This window comes from Aythya fuligula, chromosome 17, assembly GCF_009819795.1.
Source record: "Aythya fuligula isolate bAytFul2 chromosome 17, bAytFul2.pri, whole genome shotgun sequence".
NCBI classification, from domain to species: Eukaryota; Metazoa; Chordata; class Aves; order Anseriformes; family Anatidae; genus Aythya; species Aythya fuligula.
This window is the reverse complement of record NC_045575.1, coordinates 12027487-12047506: the sequence shown is the minus strand read 5'-3', so window position 1 is coordinate 12047506 and position 20020 is coordinate 12027487. Positions and strand designations below refer to the sequence as shown.

Below are 20020 nucleotides of genomic sequence, written 5' to 3'. Positions count from 1 at the left end.
GCGGGCGAGCGAGCGAGCGCCAGCCGGCAGCGGGCGGCGGCGGCGGCGTTGGGGGCGCCGCGCCCGAGGGGGGCTGCGAGCCGGCGGCGGCGCCCGGCGAGGAGGGGTCGGCGGCGGCGGCGGCGGCGGCAGCGGGGGCTGCCCGGGGATTGTCTGGCTCGCTCCGCGGCAAGAAAGTTGGGCGGCGAGCGCGGCGGCCCCCGGCCGAGCAGCGAGGGGGGCCCCGGAGCGGTGCTGCCCACCCACCCCCCCGAGGGAAGGGGGCGCCGCGGCTGGATTTATCCCGAGCTGGGTCGAGCCTCCTGGATCTGCCTCTCCGCTTCCTCGCCGAGTGAACCCGAGGTGTCCTCGTCCTGATCCAGAAATACCCCCCCCGCCGCCGCCACCTCCTCTCTTTTCTCCCCTCCTCTTCCCGTCTACTGCTTTTTTTTTTTTTTTTTTTTTTTTTTTTTTGGGGGGGTGGTGGGGGGGGCGGGGGGTGGAAATTTGTCAAGGTCATTCCGTGGATTTAATATTTTTTTTTTGTGTGTGTGTGCCGCGAGCCCCACCGCCACCCAGCCTTGCTCTGTGGATTATCATCGCCCTGGATCCGAGGGTCTGAACAGCAGGATTTTTTGTTGTTGTTGTTGTTGATTATTTTTTTTAAATTATTATTATTATTATTATTATTTTTTGAGGGCTCCGGGGTTCGGAGAGGGGAAGCGGTGAGTTGGAGGGGGGCGACTTTTCTCCACCCCCCGCGCCCCCCCCGCCCCCATCCTCCCCCCCCACCCCCGGCCTTATTTTTATTTTTTAATCCCCCCCCGCTCCTCCCCCCCCCACCTCCCCCCACCCCGTTCCCCTATATTATTATTATTATTATTTTTTTTTTTTTTCACCCTTTCATTTTTGATTTGCTTCTTCTCCGGCGATGGATGGCAAAATCCGGCAGAGCCGGAGGTCGCGGTCGCAGCGGGACCGCGTGCGGCGGCGGGAGGCGGCGGCCCGCGACCCCCGCAACCAGAGCCCCTCGTCGGGCTCCGAGAAGGAGCCGAGCCCCGGCAAGGAGAACGGCGGCGGCCAGAACTGCACCGCCCCGCGGGGCCCGCCGCCCGCCGCCCGCACCGCGCGGCCCCCGCGCCGCCGCCGCCGCGAGTCCAGCTCCCAGGAAGAGGACCTGATCGATGGCTTTGCCATAGCCAGCTTCAACACCCTGGAAGCCCTGGAGGTAGGAGCCGACAGGGGACCGGGAAAAAAAAAAAAAAAAAAAAAAAAAACAACAACCGACCAACAAAAATATATATATTTTGAAAAATGGGAAATGAATCGGGGTGCTTGCACGCTGCTGATTTTTTTGTAGATGCCAATTACTGCGCCTTCGTCACGCTGTCAGCCCTGCAGGGATGCCGGGCAGCACTGCTGGCAACTTGCTGCAGGCTGGTGCCCCCCTGCTCCCCCTTACCCCGGGTCCCCCCTCCTGTCCTCCTTCCTCCCCGGCCCCCCCCCCCCCGGCTCGTGGAGTTTGTGTTTGCGTTGCCAGAAGGTTACTTTATCTGTCTCCGGAGATTGTTAGCAAATGGCTAGTGTTTGACATTTTGTGGAAAAGAGATGTTTAAATGGATAATAATCCCTTGGTTGTAATTCCCATTTTTGAAGTAATTGAACAAATTCTTCATCTCTTGTTGACTGTACATATTTTTCTGGTGTTAATAGGCTGGCAAAAAATATTGCTTGTCTAACTTATTACAAACAATATTTGCTGAGCAAATACTGCCTGCCTTGTCTGAGCTAAGTTAAGCAGAGCAGGAAATTTAATATTTTCAGAGGGGCATTGACAAACGAAGACTTTGGCTTTTGGTTTTTGTTTTGTTTGTGTACGAGGGGAAGAAGTGAGCTGTCGAGAGGGAGGGCACCCAACAAGTCGCTCGGTAGGCACAGGAACTTGAGTTCCAAGTACATATGAGCCACCCTGGTGCCTTTGCCCACTTTGACGTGCTGCGTTGAAAAAATGTGGGCAAAGTTTTGGGTTTGCTCTCTGCCGCAGATTTCCTCTCACTATTAGCCCGCGTTACAGTAATGAAGGATTTTGTGGAGGTTAGTGAGTAAGTTCAAGTTTGCCCTGGGATCCCTAGCACCTTTTGCCCAGACCTTGGGATCCCCTTTGGCCCGCCGTCCTGCTCGGGAAGTCCTTGGTGCCTCGGCCATCGATTCCAGTGCTGGGGTGGTGGAGTTGTGGCTTGGGGAGCCTGGCCCTCCTCCCTCGCCCACAAAAACACAAATTAGGCAGGCGGCGAGCAGCCTGGACGTGTACGTGCTGGAGTGGGAACGTGACCGGTGCTGGGCTGGTGACTGGTATTCTTTGGCCTCTCGCAGCGTCATTTGTGGGGTGTTGTCCTAGCAGGAAAGCCAGCTACTTTGTCTACACACAGCTGATAATGAGCAAGCGATCCGCTTATGTGTGCCTTTACACAAGTGCCATAGACCTGTCTGTGTTATTATTTTTTTTTTTCTTGGGCATGCTCTTAGTCAAATCTGCATCAGCAGATAGGTCCAATTAAAGCCCTGAGTTTCTGCCGAGCTGTCAGTGAAGAAAGTAAAATTCATCTTCTTGCAGAAATTTTCTACCATGATGAGCACATTATCAGGAAATAGAATTCAAATGATAGCACAGTCCCTCCAGGGCTGCAGGGGAAACTCAGTGCTTTTCAAATGGGATATGCCTTGTTATCAAACCAACCAAACCGTAACCTTGATAATAGGGCACGTGAGGGTAGAAGGTGACCTTAAACTTCTGCCACCCCAAAGGACATCTGGCTGGGGAAGCACTTCTGTTTTTTTTCTTTAAAAAAAAAAGTACATATAAATCTTTATGAACTGTGCCCTCTGGAATTCTTACACTAGCACCTGAAATTAATTGATTCCTTCTGTATTTACCTGTGTGCAAGAGGATACGTGTGCCTGAGCATCTCGGGGTAGCAGCTGGCCCATCAGAAGGAGCAGCGCTCCCCGCGTTCCTGCAGGTCCTGACCCAGGAGGTATCTCGCATTTGAGGCGCTCTGGGAGCCCTAATGATCTTGTGTATTCCATAAGTTGCAGCAACAGGAAAGAGGAGAAAATGCTCTGCATTGTGTGAGCTTTCCTTCGAGAAGTGCAGCACTGCCTTTGACAATGGGTGACGTCTGGCAGATTTGGTGTAGCAGCAAGCGAAGGGGATTATCGAGACAAAACTACTTTAAAGCAGCATATGCCCATGTAAATGACTGAAACTGCAAGGTCATTTTGCGTGGTGTGGAGCTGTGCTCTCTAGTGTACTTGACTGCAACAGGTGGTTTTCTTCTGGGTTGGAGGAGATTTGCATTTCAGTGTGTGTATATATAATTATTTTTTTTATTTTTTGTAAGAGGACTTAAAATCTGCTGCGATGATGTTTAGGAAATAAATAAGAATTGAAATCCTCCATGTCTCCATCACAGCACATGAAGGGGGAGAAAGGATAAAAGTGAATGCCCAGCCTAGGAACTGTACTGAACTGAGAAAGTCTGCTTTATTTAATTTATAATCCTAAAAGGAGCTTTTGTTGCATATGTGGTAGTTCATTGTGATCCTTTCTTCTGTTCTTCTTCTGGGTTTGTTTTTCATTAGATGTTACAGTGATCTGCGATAAAGCTTAATAGGCTCGCTAGGTTTTGGGTTTCCCCCTGGAAATTAAATTTCTCAATGGTTAGGCAGAACTTCGACAGAAATGTTTGGAAGAGGCAAGGGTTTTTCTGTTTGTTTTTCTCTTTATCTCAAAACACTGTGAATTCCCCTTCCCCACTTCAGAAAATTCTCACCGCTGGTGTTCCTGTAAATAATGGGTGCTTTATGTATGCCTCCCGCGTGTTGACCTGGTGATGCGAGCAGTTAAGGTTAATGCTGAGGGGTGGCTTTATGAAGTCTCTTCTAGCTCCTTGGTGTGAATTTTGAGCATTTGGGATTTTTTTTATTTAACTAGCATGGCAGTGTTTTCCTGGCAGTTGTCATCTGAAAACATTGCATCTTGCTTCTGTGGTAATTGTTTGTGATTCGACTTGCAGCTCCCCTATTCACGTAAAGACAGATTTGATTATATATATATATTTTAAGGAAAAAACCTGAAAGCCCACGGATGCAGCAGCAGCCTCTTTCTGCGCGTATGAAATTAAAACTTCCCCTTTCCCTTCCTTCCCCTGAATCTTCTCAAATAAATCCGTTGCCGTGCAGCTGGTGGGTGTGCAGGGCATTTTGTTTTCCACCCGGCCACGACTTCGAGGCTGAAAACCTGGGACCTGAGTTGGCCCTGACCGCTGGCACGGGCGGCTTGGACACGGCAAGTGCTGCCCAGGAGATGGGTCCTGAGCCGCGGTGAGGAATGGGGGAATTTCTGGCCACCTCCCGAAATGAATGGCACGTATGTGAGCATGTGTGTGTATTCATTACGTTCAGATGAAGCTGCTAATTATTCTTGAAGGTGATTGGTGAATCAGAGTGAGAGAAGCTAAATGAGTGAGTCGGTAGTTGAGGGCTCTCTCTGATCATCGCTGTTCCTTTCAAGTACAAAAAACAGCCCTAAAAGGGAACTTCATCAGAATGTTAATGAATGCGATCTTTGAGAGCAATTGTTCTCCCAAAGTAGTTGTAAAGACAAGGGGTTGTATTTTCTTTTTGGCTTTTGTTTATCAATTTTACAGATTCCAGCAAAGCTTTGGAACACTCTGTGGAAATTTTAACTTTCGTGGTGTGTACGTAAGGGTTGTGGTTTCTCTTTTCTCTCTTTTTTTTTTTTTTTCCCCCTTTAAGGAATGTTTAACCTATTTATAGCATCTCCTGGAGAATCCACTTGCGAACACGCGTTGAGCAGCGTGGTGGTAGGTCCCCTGGCCAAAAAGCCAGGCCTTTTAATTCGCGCCCAGCTTGTGGAAGCGGCGCTGCCCTCGCCAGCAGGACGGGCACCCTCAGCCCCTGGGGGGGGGGCAAGAGCTTTGCCCCCTCTTGTGTTTGCTCCTAGCTGGAGACCTGGCAGCACTGACACTGCTCTGGTGTCACTCCGGAGTCACTCTGGTGTCACCGGGTTCAGAAAGCCCCACGGTGATCGCAGGCTTCTGGCCAGCATCCATGAGCTCTTCAGCTGTTATCTTGATAAGGCTGTTCTCACGTGTGCTGTACACTGTGCTGTTACTGTTGCTCTGATCTCCCATTGATAAGAAAACCAGTGTATTTAACTGCAACTTCCTGTTCCAAAGGTTTTCTGCTAGCTCCACTGGCCTGGCCGGGTGGCTGCTGCTTTGCGATCGTGTCGCTGTGCGCCTGCTGTGCGCTGGACGTTGTCTGTGCCTCACCTTCTGTTTTAAAACAAGCTTCAAGACGTTAAATATTTTTTCCTTCTACTTAATTGACAAGTGATTGTGTATCGAGTTAGTGATTCTGATGGACAGTTATTTCTTAAATATATATAAATATATATATATATAAATGTTTTCAACTGCAGGAAAACCAGTAATTTTTTAGACGGTGCTGTAAAGGCTCTCAGTGCCTTTCGGTTTTCCTGAAGGCTTGTTAGCCTTCTCTGATTTATTCTCCTCACTGTTGATTTTGCATCTTCTCCAAAGCAGGTACTTACGATGTGTTTTTGCTGCTGTTGAGGAGCAAGAGGCTGTTAATACAGAGGAGCTAAAGCAAAGCAGCTCCAAGGGACACGTTCTGCAGAGCCTGAACATCTGCTTGGTCGCATGCGCTGTACGTGGGCAGGAGCGAGAGGAGCTAGGTGTCCTGCAAAGCACGGCGATGGGTGAGGATCTGGCTCTGCTGCTGGAGCTTTTTGCCCCGTCAGCAAATCCAGCCGGGCAGCGCAGAGGCAGAGCTGTGCGGTGGCACTGATGTCACCGGGCAGTATTGTTGTCACCGGGTGGCATTGTTGGTGTCACCGGGTGCGGGGCCACTTGCACAGCAGGAGTGGCAGCGTGCGCAGCAAATACAGGTACTACCAGTGTGGTAGTGCCATTTAGCATAGCTGTGGTGTCATCAGAGAGGGGAAGTGGCTTGCTTACCTGAGGACCGGCTGTGAAACGGCCACGTTTTTCAAAATCCAGGTAAAAATCCCTGCTGAGACCTCTTAAAATCTTAGAAGATTCTTCTATGTGAGCTCCCTGCAGCATTAACTGCTCAATCTTTCTTCAGCAGCCTGAAACGTGGGGTAAAAGGTGAGACGAAGCTTGTTGAAATGTAGGCATATAAGCACAGAGAAATTGAGAAGACGAATTATAATTAATTAAAAAAAAAAATATATATATATATATTTAAAAATAGAACGGTGTACTGCACAGATAAGATTTTTGGATAAAAGGGCTGTAATAAAGCTAGTGTTCTACTTAATCCAAATGATAGATGATACTCAATCCAAATCAGTGTTTATTTGTAGTAATGCACTTGACTTCTTGTCTAGAGAGAACTGAAAACTTTATTGTCCTCCCAGGATGCTAATGAGATCCTCTTTTTATTTTTAATCTCAGTTACTTTGCAGAATGAGCCTGAATATTAGCATTTATTTCAGGGAAAATGAGAGCGAGAAAGGGAGCCCGGTAGGATGAGCTTAGCCTGGCGTATGTCACTTTGTCTCTGAGAGATGCCTGCCTGGCAGAAGGGCTGACGTATCGCACGACTGTCCCTCTTTAAACATCCATAGACTGATGGAGATGCAACACCCAGGCTGCAGAGTTACCCCAGCGCCGAGGTACCTGCAGCAATCTTGCTTCTTCCCGTGACGTTAACATTTTGGGGTGTTTTCTTCCTCTTGGTATCCTTGCTGTGGGGTGTTGAGTTGTCCGGGTGCTGCAGGCTGCTGCCCTCCGCCTCAGGCTGTGTGGTCTGGGTGGGTTTGTGTCTGTGGATCCAAAGAGGTGCCACGGTGAGGTCCTTGTTGCAGCTGCCGCGGTGGCAGGGAGCTTCGTGCGCTTTGTCTGCAGTGCTGCAGCGAGCGCTAGGGAGCGAACAGCATGGGCCAGATCAAAGCAGCCAATCCTGCCCGATGCAATACGTTTTTTCCCCTTTCTTTTTAAAATAAAGTTTTTTGAAATACAGTATAGAGGACGTGCACCTTGGTACCAGTCGTATGAGAACATCCTGCTGTAAGTGAGAACAATTTCCAATTCAGTGCACTTTAATGCCTCCAGTTTATCACAGTAAAGGTATAAAAGAGTTTTATGTAGGTGAAGTGGCTCTTGCCGATTAAATATCTTCTGGCTGTGCTGTGTTCCAGCACGACAGGTGCTTCCACTGCTCCAGCCCTGCTCCTTGTGCAGTCTGGATGCTATTTTACCTGCCCTGCTCCATCTCTTTGAAAACCTACCTCTTTTACAAAAACAATGAGCTTTTAAGTAGGCTGTTCAGGTGGTGAAAGGAGACCTAGTCTTGGAGTCACTAATCCAATAGGTGTAACATGGAGGTGAGCATTAAATGAATTCAGAAGAGCCTCTGCAACACATGACCGAGCCTGGGGACAGGAGAGTGGTGGTTTGGGGACTTAGTTATATAGGACAGTCTGGATCCAAAGTTCAGAAGTACCAGGCGAGAACAGGCACTGAGGCAGCTCCGTGTGCAGCGCTGGTGTGGTGCAGGATGAATGGAGAGCGTTTCCTGTGCAGCTCAGTCTTGCTTCAAGCCAAAAAGAGACTAAACTTGAACAAAAGTTGCATCTGCAAGGTCAGTGGTTGGCATGGATAAGGGGATTGAAGGGATCAAAATGATTTCCCTGCGCTGCTGGCTGCAAAACATGGGCTTATGGCACTGTTCCTGTCTCTCCCTTTGTGCTCAAAGCAAAGCTTTTTTAATCTTGTGCTGCCTATGTATAGTTGTGCCACACAGACGTGGCAATTTGAAGTCAAACGCTCTATTTTAGGGGCTCTTGGGCTCTGTCACCAGGCCTAAGGAGCTGCTTGTCTCCTCTGCCTAGCGCATGCCTTGCAGGATGGTGCCGCTGCTCTTTCCTGAATGTGCTGTGATGGAGACATGCAGAAAATATGTGTGTGGTGTGTTCGTGCATGTAGTCTAAATGCAACGCCTGTAGTGCTTGCAGTTGGATAGCATTGCATTATCTTCCCCTCCAACAGATGTTCTTTCCAGATCTGTAAAAATGACTGTAATTGTTTGGCATTTTTAATTTCTTTTTTCACCTTTAAACATAGATTGGTTTGTTCTGAAGCTAATGTATCTCTGTTTTAGTATCTACTTTGCGAGAAGATGCTTAGGTTAGGAGGGAGCACAAAGCCCAGGCTGGGAAACAGATGATTATTTAGGGCTTCTGGGTGTTCAGCGGGCTGTGGTGTGCTGCTGGACACCGAGGTCACTTCTTTAACCCCTCCTGTTGGTCAGTGAGATCGGAGGGTCTGCCCTGGTAGCTCTCACTTCTACAGGAGAGCTAAAAACCCAAAGCAATTTAGGGGAAGAAACGTTTTATTAAACCATACAGTGGTACCAAGTGCATCAGCTTATAAATACACTATTGCTGTTGATTTCTTCTGGAGCTCATAAATGTCTCTTGCACTGCTAAGAGGATGGGCAGCGTCTCTTCTCCATCTAGCCCAAGCACATACTTGCACACGGGGGGAGCGAGAAGCAAGGTAGTGTGCAGCTAAGAGATGTTTATGGAATCAGTCAAACCTGATATAAAATAATTATGGTGTTTTGACAGCTTGTTAATAACTTGCAACCATAGGAAGAAATAGAATTACAGCATTCTTGGTCTTTGATGGAACCTTGGCATCTCTTTCAGATTGTAAAATTAAAGAAAAAATGTGAAAGCCATTAAAATAGTTGGACGTGGTGCCTGGGAAAAATGATGGGCCGCTTAATTGAAAAAACGCTTCATTCCAGTTGAAGTTCATTGCAGTTCGTTTCTGTCTAGCTCCCAGGATCCATAATGGAGAAGGGAGAGGGCCAATACCCCAAAACGTGTCCGGGAGAGGGTTTTTTGGGTGTCAGTCAGTTCATCATCTTGTCTGTGAATGAAGTGGAAGGAAATTCTAGCGAGCATTAGACACGAGAGAAGTCTTGTCACCTGTAATGACTAAAATCCCCTGAAGTGTTGCCAGCATGTACTTTAGGAATCATATAATTATATGATTATTGAAAGAGACATAAAAGACCTCATGGCAAAAACCTTAGAAAGGGGGAGGGAGGGAATCCGTATGCAAATGAAGATGCACAGAATTTGCTGTCGCTTTTTTTTTTCTAGTTATTTTTCAGTCCAAGGCTCGGTAATTGCTTTTATGGGGATTACTTAATAAAACTGGGGCATGAAAAGGAGGGAGAACTGTTTATGCTGTGTCACAGGACTGGCTGGCATTCTTATGGAGTTGGAGCATAAATGAATTTTAAAAGTAAAACTACAAAGTGTGGGTTTTCTGCTAACAGAAAATAGCTATTTGTTGTAATGTTATCCTACAATAAAAGTGTTTTGTGGTCTAGCGGTTAGCAGAGGGGACCGGAAGGAGAGATAATGGGGTTTTCTTTCTGACTCTGCCACAAGCTTCCTGCCAGAGCCCTGGGCACGTCTGTCTCCTGCCGTGAGCCTCGCCTCCACCCGACCGAGCTGGAGGTGCCCGCGGAGGCTGCGTCCCCTCCTTGGGGGCTCCTCTCGTTGCTAAATCACCCGGGGGAGAGGTGATGCGTGGGCAGAAGGTGTCTTCGTGCCTTCTAGCGCCTAGGAGCCGTGGCGGTGCAGGAGCTGGGAGCACGTGCATGCATCAGCGTCTCTCGGCCTCCTTTGTCATTTCAGTAGCTTGCAGCCAAGGTAGAAATCTTCCCGTGTGAACCACCAGGGAAGATTTTTCCCTTTCCCCCCAGCTCAGGTTCTTGCTGTGGTGTGTAAGCGTGTCTCGCAGGGGATGCACTGCCCATGAGCATGCTACATCTGCATAGCACTGGAAGTGTAACCTCAGTGGTAGATCTTCCTGGGCTTCACTTCTCGGTCTCCTTAGAATTAAAATACAGCTCCGGGTTTGGGGAGTTTAAGTTCTCCCTTTTCCTTACCGATGCCTGGGATTTATAATCTTGCTGCTCCTAGAAGCACTCGTTCAGGCATTTACTAGGGAACTCTCCTGATGCAGAACAGACCCATATCTCAAGAGAGGTTTTGTTGCAAGATAGGCAAAAATCTCCTTCCTTTTTTCTCAGACTTAGTAAGGCATTTGGTGCATTAGAAAAAAAAAATCATACTGCTATTAGTGTCGAGTTACTGAATATTTTGCAAGGTTCTCTGCAGGAAAAAGAATAACATTTGCTCTGGTATTCTAGTCTGAAGCTAAATAGCACCAAATTGTGATCTGAGTTTGCAAATGTGATTTTTAGCTGAAAATGACAATGGTTTTCCAACCAGATGGATTCTATAACGTGCCTGCTATCAGCTCATCCATCAAACTCCACAGATGTCTGTACATTCACTGCAGTGTGTGCATGGTGATGGTGCTGATTCTGTCGGGCACCGATGAACCTGTTCAAGCCCCATTGCCGGGGTGCCGCTCACAGCCTGGCCCTGCAGGTCCTGATGGCAGATCCGAGGTGAGCAGCCTTCTCCGGTCCTTTTCCTTGCTGTGGGGCCGGCTGCCCCTGTGGGGTCGGTGCACCTCGGAGAACTGTTTTGAGGCTGCAAAGCAGACACCGATGTTTCCTGTGCTGTTTGTGTCGGGGAGGCGGGTAATGGAACAGAAACGAGCGCCCCTGGGCTGCACATGGTCTGTGACTGGGTTCATGCAGCTCTCGCTTTGCTTCCACATCGCTGGGTGACGCTAAGTCACGTAGGGTAAGCAACTTACAAATTTACATTTTTTGTATTTGCATCCAGCCAGAAGCACTCACAGCGTCGATCAGAAGCAGGTTCTCATGACTGTTATGAAATCATCTGTATGAGTTTTAGGCTTTTTGCAGGAAAAGATGATATCTTTAGCAGCTGTTGGGAGATGAGGTTTTCTAGAGCCTCGTGTTAGCATCAAACCCTCGGTTAAAAAATGAGCTTGTGTTTTGGCAGGTACAGAGCATGCCACTTCCAAAGCAGAGGTTATGAACTGGTGTAGCGAGGGCCTATGTCTAATGTAAACTCCCAGATGATGACCTCAGATAAACAACTGTATGGAGCTTGTTTTCGTAATAGGTTCCCAAGAATTATTTCTGAAGTTGCTGAAGTTGGTCTTTTTTAAACAACAACAACAAAAAAAGCTGTTTCCAGACAGCACATCTTTGGCTTCTTAGCTTCAGTGTATTATGTCCCGAGAAACACATCAGTGGCTGTGCGGTGCCTGAGCTTTTTGTCCCTGTGCCTTTGAGGTTCCTGGTCCCTGGACATGCCTTGCTTTGAGGCAGGCCATCCCATGTGCTACTGGTCAGTTAGGTCTTCCTCTCCAACAATTCACATGAAGACCGTCCCTTTCCTTTTACTGCTTACGTGGCAGGTGGCACTGCGGCCGTGAGGAGGTGCGAGGCTGTGTGTGGGACCGGGGAACCCCTGTGTGTGTGGCAGGGGGGAGCTGTGTCTGCCTCCAGCCAGGCCTAGTTTTGGGGAAGTGCCACATCTGGGCTTCATGGCAGCAGGCAGCAAAGCTGGGGAGGAGGTCTGGGAGCTGCACTGTCCTCTCCTCCGTGGTCCTGTCCTCCCCATTGATGGAGCTGGTACCAGGCATGGGCTTGTGAAGGTGCAGTCGTGGGGAGTGTGCTCCAGCATTGGGACTAGTAAGCCAGCAGCTTCTCTTGGTGTGCTTCTTGCAAGTAAATGCAGCTTTACAGCATTTTTTTTCCTTGTTCACAGTTTGGTTTTTAGGTAATTCTGATTTTCTGCTAATTACAGCAAGCAGTTCTCACTGTTTCTGTGCGCTTACCTGGGCCAAAAGGAGCGAGCACTGAGATGGAGGAATGCGTTTTTGTCTCAAGCGATACACGAATTCTTTTTGTTCTTTTACGTCTCCCTCCCTCTGTGCATGTGTATGTTAAAATTCCCATTCCCTGTTTATAAATGTTTAGCAGCTGAAGTCACTGGTGTTTTTCATAGTATTACCTTTGCGAGGTTGAGAACATAAGCAAAATGTGATTCTTCACTCAGTCTCTGCTGAATACTGTAGGAATAATGAGTCTGTGCCTAAAGCATAAACCAAGACACAAAACGCATGCCAATAAGAATCCAGGCCTGGGGGAACAAATAAAGTGTAGCGTATTTTACCAATTGCACTGGAGCATCCCTGTACGTATTCAGGGGCTGGGTCGGCCGTGGCGTGAGGCTGTCCTTCCTGATGGCAGCGAGCACTGTGCCTTTCTCCCTTCCCCCACGTAAGACAAACAGATTGACGTGTCTGGGGAGAATGACAGTGTGCAGCACTGCAGCTTAACCAGTGCGGCTCTGGAAGCAAAAAGGCAGGGGGAAAAAAAAAAAAAAAGACAACACAAGTGGCTGCATGTCTTCATGACGATGGAGTCTTTTTGAAAAGAGCAAATGCCACTGTCTTGCAACGTATTCCTGAGCTGATGAAAAGGAGAGAAATTGGTCGGAGATTTTGCTGACAAGTGACTCGCCGTCCCATTGCTTACACTGCCCAGGCAGCTGCCAAACTAGAACTGGTGTCCTGCCTTTTTCTGGGGGATGCAGATAGCTCCCAGGAAGGTCAGAATTTGGGTTACGGCTGAATTATAAGGTAAAATCTTTGCAGTGACGTGCAGATTTTTTTTTAGACTTTCTAGTTCCTCTAATAATACGTTGTCAAGCTTTAAAGCTGAATGAACTTTAAATATCATCTGTGTTTAACAGCATTTAATCTTCCTGTTTTCTATTTTTTTCAGCCTGAATAAAGAAATAATGTTGTGTTTTCTGTAGATTATGGTCATTGGAATGTTTTGCCTCTCTTTTTAATAAAAGAATGAGATTCTGGTTGCCCAGTTAGTGCTGCTCCCCTTAATGTTGAAAGTTTATCCTTTGCCCCCACTTTTTGGTGGAGATTTTTCTCTGAAGTGTTTAAAAACGTGCATCTGAAAGACCTAATTGGTGTTGATATTTCAGTGTCTGGGTTTATAGTGCAGTGTTTTTTTAATAGGGCACCAGGGTATCAGCACTAAATGTGAAGAAAATTTGAGCCTAATCAAAACTACATGCATCACTTCAGGTATAAAACCGACCAAACAAAAAAAAAACCCTACAACTTCAGGCTGAATTACCCCTTGGTGTGGCACTTGTTCAGTGTGCCATGTGGAGTGAAGGGGAAAAATGGTATCTTAACTAATGCTGAAGTAATTACTTACTTTGCTTTATGGTTTCAGAAAAATCTGCCTAAGCAAACACACCCCGACCGGGGCGGATATCTGTTTGGCTGCTTCTATTTTAGGTCCGATAAAGCATTGTTCACACCTGCGGGGAATGTGATAGGGAATAAATGGGAAACCCGACCTCCTTAGCACCGCGCGTCGTGCAGACAGGCCGTGCTCTGGTACAGGGATTTATTTCATGCATGGTGGCCTAGACATGAAACAAATGCGTAGAAAAGGGAATTATGTAAAATTGAAAGTGACAATTATGCAAACATTCCGGTTGAGGAAGAAGTAAATTCTTCTCTTTTTCCATGTGCTCGGCTTCAGTGCTAACGAGCTGCCTGTTGGGGTTTTTCTTGTGTGCGTTTGTATCTGTCATCTCTCTCATCTTGGCTGCTTCTTGTTTCATTTTTGTGTGTGTGTGTGTTTTTTTTTTTTGGTTTGACCTTATTTTCCCTTTTGTTCCGTGCTCCATCTCCATGCTGCAGGCCCGCTTGCCATGCCGAGGACGCGCTCCCAGCCCCTCGCAGCGCAGGGCCAGCAGTGGCAGCGCGGTGACGGATGCCTCCCCAGCCCTTTATCCAAATCTTTCTGTTTATAGAGAGGGGAAGCTGGTGAGAGAAGAAACAGGCTGTGAAAACAGCTCTGTGTTTTGGCCGGTAGCCTTTTGCAAAGCTAACCTGCTCAGTCTTCCACACTGCTTGGAAACTCCCTGCTGTGCAGCAGGGAGGCAGGGCAGCGAGTGGCTGCTGCCACCCATCAGTGCATGGTTCTGCTGAAAGGGACAGTCCTTGTGTGCCCGGGCTGCTTGGCACTGCTGCTCCTGGGTGCTGGCACCAGCATTTATACTGCAAGGAAGGCTAATTCCCCGGTTCCCTGGTCCTGGAGTGCTGCAGGGTCACGCAAACGCCTTCCTGGTACGGGGGAAAGGGGCTGAGGAGCAGCTGAGCGTTGATACTGGATGTTGTAGCCAAGTGTTCGTCCCCTGCTATAGGTCATCAGAGTGGGGGATGCACTGAGAGTGGTGGTGTAATGTGGCCGTGGTGCTGTACCAGCTCTTTGGAGGCTGGGTTCAGTTCAGCTTGTGGAGTTGGGCTGCTGTGGCCAACTGTGGGGACTGGCAGGGGTAGGAAGGGTCACTTGGAAAGATAAACCTTGCTTGCAGTTTAATTACTCTGAAAACCCAGTTTCCACATTGTTTTCACTGATTAATTTCATTGTGATGGGGTGGAAGAAGAGACAAGTTCTTGTTTGTTTTTGGTCAGGGGCTTCACGTGGATGAGGTCTGTAACCCTACAGATGGCAAAAGGTTAGAAGTAGTTCAGTCTGTTTGTAGTTTTCATGGCTTTTTCAGTTTACACAAGAATTCCTTCTTCTTAGCCTTCCGTTCTTTTCTCCTTTCTTTCTTCCAAAACTTGTTTCCTTTCCTTGTGCAGTATGAAGAAGTGCATGTTGAATATTAAATCCAAAGAGTGGGGGAAGAAGCAGCTCTTCTCATCAGTGTCACTTCTCCTTGCTTTAATCCCACAGAGGGATTGAAGAAAGTGTTGGGAGGATAAGATCAGTGTTTGAGCCCAGCTAAACGATGACTCTGCTGCAGAAAAAGGTTTTAATGGAGGCTGGTTGTGTGGGGAGGGTGAGAAAATTGCAGATGAATTGTGCAAATTTCTAAATAAAAAGCATTTAATTGCATTAAAAGAGAGGGAGGGACCCTCTTGTGTGCACATCAGAGACTTCAGTGAGCATAAGCAAGCTCTGTGCCACAGTAGTCATTGACCTTGTCAAATCATGCCATCGGAGGTCATGTATGGTAGTGCAGGGTGCCACAGGGGATTAGCACATCTGGGCAGAGGGTTTTTAAATCTGAGCATGCATGCCAAATCCCATCTCCAGTGGCGCATATGGATTCATTGGAAAACGCAAGGAGAGAGGTCAGAAAGCACTTCATGTGGGGGAAACCTGGCTGGAGCCGGGGGCTCCTCGGAGCCCCCTTGCAAGCAAAGGGACGGTTGGTTGTGGTCCAGACCCCCAGCTTGCTGACTGATTTGTGCTTGATGTTTAAATGTATGGAACTTGTAAGATCCCCTCAGTAACCTTGTAATTAGGCTGTCTTGGGCACACGGCTGCCTTTTGCCATTGTTTCCCCTCTAGTTTAATGGGTACAAATGTTCTTTTGCATCCTGCCTACAGCTATTAGTCTGGCATGAAAAGAGAGAACTTCATGCAGGTGGGAGGCTGATCTGTTTGCCATTTTAAGGTAAAACACTTGTGTTGTTGGCCCAAAACACAAATATGGGTTTTAGTTTCGTTATAAATCTTGGAAGGTAACAAACAAGATGACATTGGTTTGTCTACCTCCGATGTAGGACGTGACGTGTAGTGTCTGGATTCATGTAAGTGATATGCCCATTTCAAAGATGGGAGTGCCTGGAGCAAACGGAAGGCAAATCATTACTAGCAACTGCTCCATTTTCTCCATGCTTGGAAAGGAAAATATTGAAAGCTTTAACTTGCCTGCGCTGTTGAAGTGTTCAGGAGAAAGTTTGGCATGGCATCCCTGAAGTCCAGGCAGCTGAGCTTTATGCAGCCCTGCTCTGCTTTGCCCCGCAGTGGTAGGCGAGCCCACAGCTCCTGGTTTTTAGCTGGCAGGTGGCGACTTACAACTCCGTCAGGAATACAGGTACTGGCTGCGTGCTACAGAGACCTTAAACAGGTTCTGTGCAGGATGGAAAGTCACGTTGTGATACAGCTGTACTGTAACTGTGTGATCAGGACTGCCCAGGCAGTGCTTTGGTTGAAGACCTGTGACCCCCTGCCCCAAACAGAGGAGCATGGATGTGCTTTGGCTTGTTTCTGTCCACACAGGTGAGCCTGTTGCCCCAAGAGAACCCATTGAAGTTTGTTTCTAATCTGCAGAATAACTGATGAGTGTGGTAGGGGATGTGCTACCAACTCTTGTCCCAATGAATAGTTTTCAACTTACTTTTTAAAGACTGAGAATGTATCCTGTGAATTTTTTTCCCCTCCACATTACTCTTATATTCTCCTAAAAGTCTGCCTTAGTTGATTAATTCCCCATCTCATGAAGAAAGCATTAAAAGAGAATTATCAGTGCTTTCAGCAGGAGAATGGGTGGTAGCTTAGTAAGTTAAAGTGGCCTTAAAGTTGAAGCTAGCTAGTCTTTGTGCTTGCCAACGAGGGAACTCATTTGTCACTGATTTCCGTTGTCTCCTGGAGGGGGAAAGAATGACTAATGCCTTGCTCCTGCCTTAGTCATAAGGACCTGGAATGAAACTGGCTGTAGCAATGAAAAGGCTAAATCAAAGTTCCTGGAGAGCGGTGGTTCTTGTGTATTCTTGTGCCAAATTTTTGCTAGGCGGGAAGGGGTTAGAGTTCTGCAGTGCTGTGACTTTCACGAGCTAGTGTTTGTGAGAACAGCATCAGGAGCACGATGCTGAAGGATGGTTGTTGGAGACACTCTGGTTAGGAGAGGGCACTGGTTGTCCTGGTTGGGCTCACAGGCGGAGCTGAGGGCACAGACAGTAGGAGTGAGACCTAAGCTGGGGTTTTCAGTGCTGGTGGCTCCTAGGGCTTTTCCCGAGGATGTGTAGTTCTCAGTGTAAAGCTGCTGGGAATGGGCTTGTTTTTTGTACTCACCTTTAGAAATTGTCCCGTGACTTCTGTGGGGACTGCAGGCTGAACATTTGCACTTGTGCTGCAGGGCTGTGGGGCACTGAACGGAGCCTGCCTCCTCCTGCCACGTTACAGTATTTACGGTGCCATATTGCATCCCAAATATTACGTTGGACTTGGAGAATTAAGTGGCGCAATTATGAAGCGGAGGAAAAAACACTTATGTGGTGGCTGTGATAGATTAGTCATTTTGTACCTCCAAATAGCCAATTATTCCTCTGACTGGCTTTTATCTGACCAATTTGCATGTGCAGTCATGGTAACTGGTTTGCAGATTAGGCACAGAATTTCATGTGGATCTGATGTTGCGTTTTGGTCTCGTGTGCTCGGTGCTAACTGGAAGCAGGAAGCAAAATTCGCAGACGAGGGATTCACTGCAACAGATTATGATTAGCTGCTTTGTATTTTTTCCACTTTCAAAGCCTTTTCACTGGAAGGAAACAAGATGGCTCACTTTTATTGTAGCCTTTTTTAAAAAAAAAAAAAATCTGTCAGAACCATGTAAAGTGGTCCCAGCTCTGTAGAAGCTGCAACACAGATTTCATTTGTATTGGCATTCTCTGCTGCCTAGCTTGAGAACACATTGTTCGAGGGCTGGGAACTCGCTGGAGCTTCAGTGCGTTTCATAAGAGATATGAAGGAAAAAAAGAGCTGGAGGAAAGAAGGAAAAATAAGCTGAAGTGGAGTGACCGAGGGTGAAGTCCTGCCTCCTTGAAGTCGATGTCAAAACTGTCATCACTGGTGCCAAGTTTCCACGTCTTCTCCCTGAGTTTGATCTTGGCTGCACGGGTGTGCTGAAAATTAACAAAATGGTAATAAGATTTAATACTGTACACCTGGAGAGCTAAGTGAAATCTTAATTTGAAGAATATTAATAATTCAGCTGAATTTTGCTATTAGGTTAAATGTAAGCTCTGTTTCTGTCTGGGATTTGTGTCAATTTAGCACGCTGTGGACTTTGCAGAATCTCTGATATGGGCAGTCTTTGAAGTGGAGAAATGGTCTAAAATATTTGCCAGCAGCTAGCTAGCTTTTTAAAGCTTCATTTGCTTCAAATAAGCAAGCCTTTTTAAAAACAAACAAATAAACGATTTGTAAGTGCAGGAATAACACGATACTTTTTTAAAAGCCTTTTTTTTAATATGGGCTCCAACAACTCAGCTGTAGTTACCTTGGTCTCCAGTGCTGCTAAAGACAAATTAAGCTAATAAAACAGTATCGTGCAACATTGTAGAAAATAAATTGGCTAATCTGTATGCAAGTTTTCTTGCTAATGCCAAATTTAAACTCTTTAAGCCTTTCCTCTTTTGATGAGAGGTAGAGGCTTTTATAAACGTAACCTTTGTAAGGCTCTGTGAAACAATGCCTGTAGCAGCCTTCTGGTGTATTTGTGGAATACAGATTGTTAAGTCAAGATGTATTTTAAGGAAATTATACATTTATTTTCTCATAAGTGACGAGATAATCTGAGACTGATAATAAATCTGTGCATTAGAAGGGAGGTCGTTGTCTCCACCTGCCTCCATGTGGCATTACCGGCTGTCACTGGAGCTGAAGAAGTTTCTTGCTTTGCATCATATGCTAGCTAAACGCGTATGTACCTGTGCAGCTATGCACGAGTGTGTATATTTTCTCTCTTCCATGTACATAAAACAATTGGGTCTGTCTCAGATTTCTTGCAAACTCCTGTTTACTCCTTTGCTCTTTTGGGACTGACCTCTGCTTGCACCATATGGCTTTTGAACAGAGCACTTGTGAAGTCTCCTGGTTTTGTGTAAAATGTACTGTATGATAATTGCAGGTGCACAAGCACCTAGTGTTAAGTGTCTCTGAGCTGTTTAAACTTGTGGGGTTTTTCACATCCTGATTGTCAAACATCAGTATGCAAGTTTTATTAAAACTAAGTGTCAGGCTTCATTTTGGCAGATACTCTCCCTATAGTAGCTGCTGAAGATCCAGAAGTGGTTTCAGCACAGCTTGGGGGACTGGAAAAATCAGAATTGAAACTGGGGCAGGTCACACTCCCCTCCTCCTCCCCTTTTCCAGATAAGTTATATAATCTCTGTTCCTCTGTTTTTTCTGTAAAACAAGGATAACTTATCTCATGGCACTACTGCTGCTTAGTAGTTGTAAACCCTGCATGCAGGATCTTTTTGATAGGAAGTACATTAAGATTAAAGTACATGGTGTTTTGTTCTGAAGAGTTTGAGGATGAAATTTATAGGCAACCGTAAGCTGTGTGTTTGTTTATGATAAAATTGGGAGATGAAGTATAAAGGAACAGACACTGGTACTGGCCGTGTAACTTGCAGCTTTACATTACAAACAGGCTCTTGTTTGTGGTGATAAAGGCAAGAAATCCAGTGTATTCTACCAGCTACAAATAGCTACACGGGGTAGAGCTTTCACTCCTTCAAAATGAGCTTCTTCTCATTCTCAAATCAATCTCTCAGCTGTTCCTTTTAAGAGTCATCTCTCCACCTGTTTACTAACCGTGAATTTTTGTTACTGTGAGAGCAAAAAAAGCATATTTGCTGCCAAACATCATTCAGCTGTTGTGGTTCTCTCCTCCCCCACTTTCTCCTATATTCTCAGGATTTAGTTAACAAAATTCCTTCCTCCTTGCCCTCCCCAGTCCTTTGGCTTAATTGGTTGGAAAGTGCAGACAGCAGGCAATAGGTTGCTCTTGATCATGGTATTTTCCCCACTAACCCTTCCTTTCCTCTGCTTGGTTCTGTAAAACCCCATTGGAATCCTCCTTGCTGGCACTGCTGGTGCATCGGGAGTTCCCGCAGCGTGCGGGAGCTCTGCAGAGCTGCCCGGAGCAGATTCCTATCGGCGTGTGCTGCCCTTGGGATTTCTGCCTTGGCTGCCAAGCGCAGGAGAAACACTGCTCTGCGGGCATGGGAGCTTCCTGCTCTCCCTACGGCTCTTCTGGGTGCTGTGTAAATACTGGGGGAGCTGAGGGGGGTGAGGTTAGGGTGGGTGCTTATGAATGTTGGGGAGGGAAAGTGGGTTGGTGGCCTTGGGGTATGGTTTTGTAACCAGGTGA

At 47.0% G+C, this 20020-nt stretch overlaps 1 protein-coding gene across 10 annotated transcripts in view; it reads left to right on the top strand.

Annotated features, from left to right (window-relative positions):
• The first annotated feature begins 875 nt into the window (after positions 1-875).
• FBRSL1 (fibrosin like 1) overlaps positions 876-20020 on the top strand; it is a 513621-nt gene continuing 494476 nt past the window's right edge. For all 10 annotated transcript variants that reach the window (XM_032198851.1, XM_032198844.1, XM_032198850.1 and 7 more), the window contains exon 1: positions 876-1207. In XM_032198851.1, coding sequence (XP_032054742.1) covers positions 911-1207 — 297 coding nt within the window. In that variant the 5' untranslated portion in view covers positions 876-910. The remainder of the gene's footprint in view (positions 1208-20020) is intronic.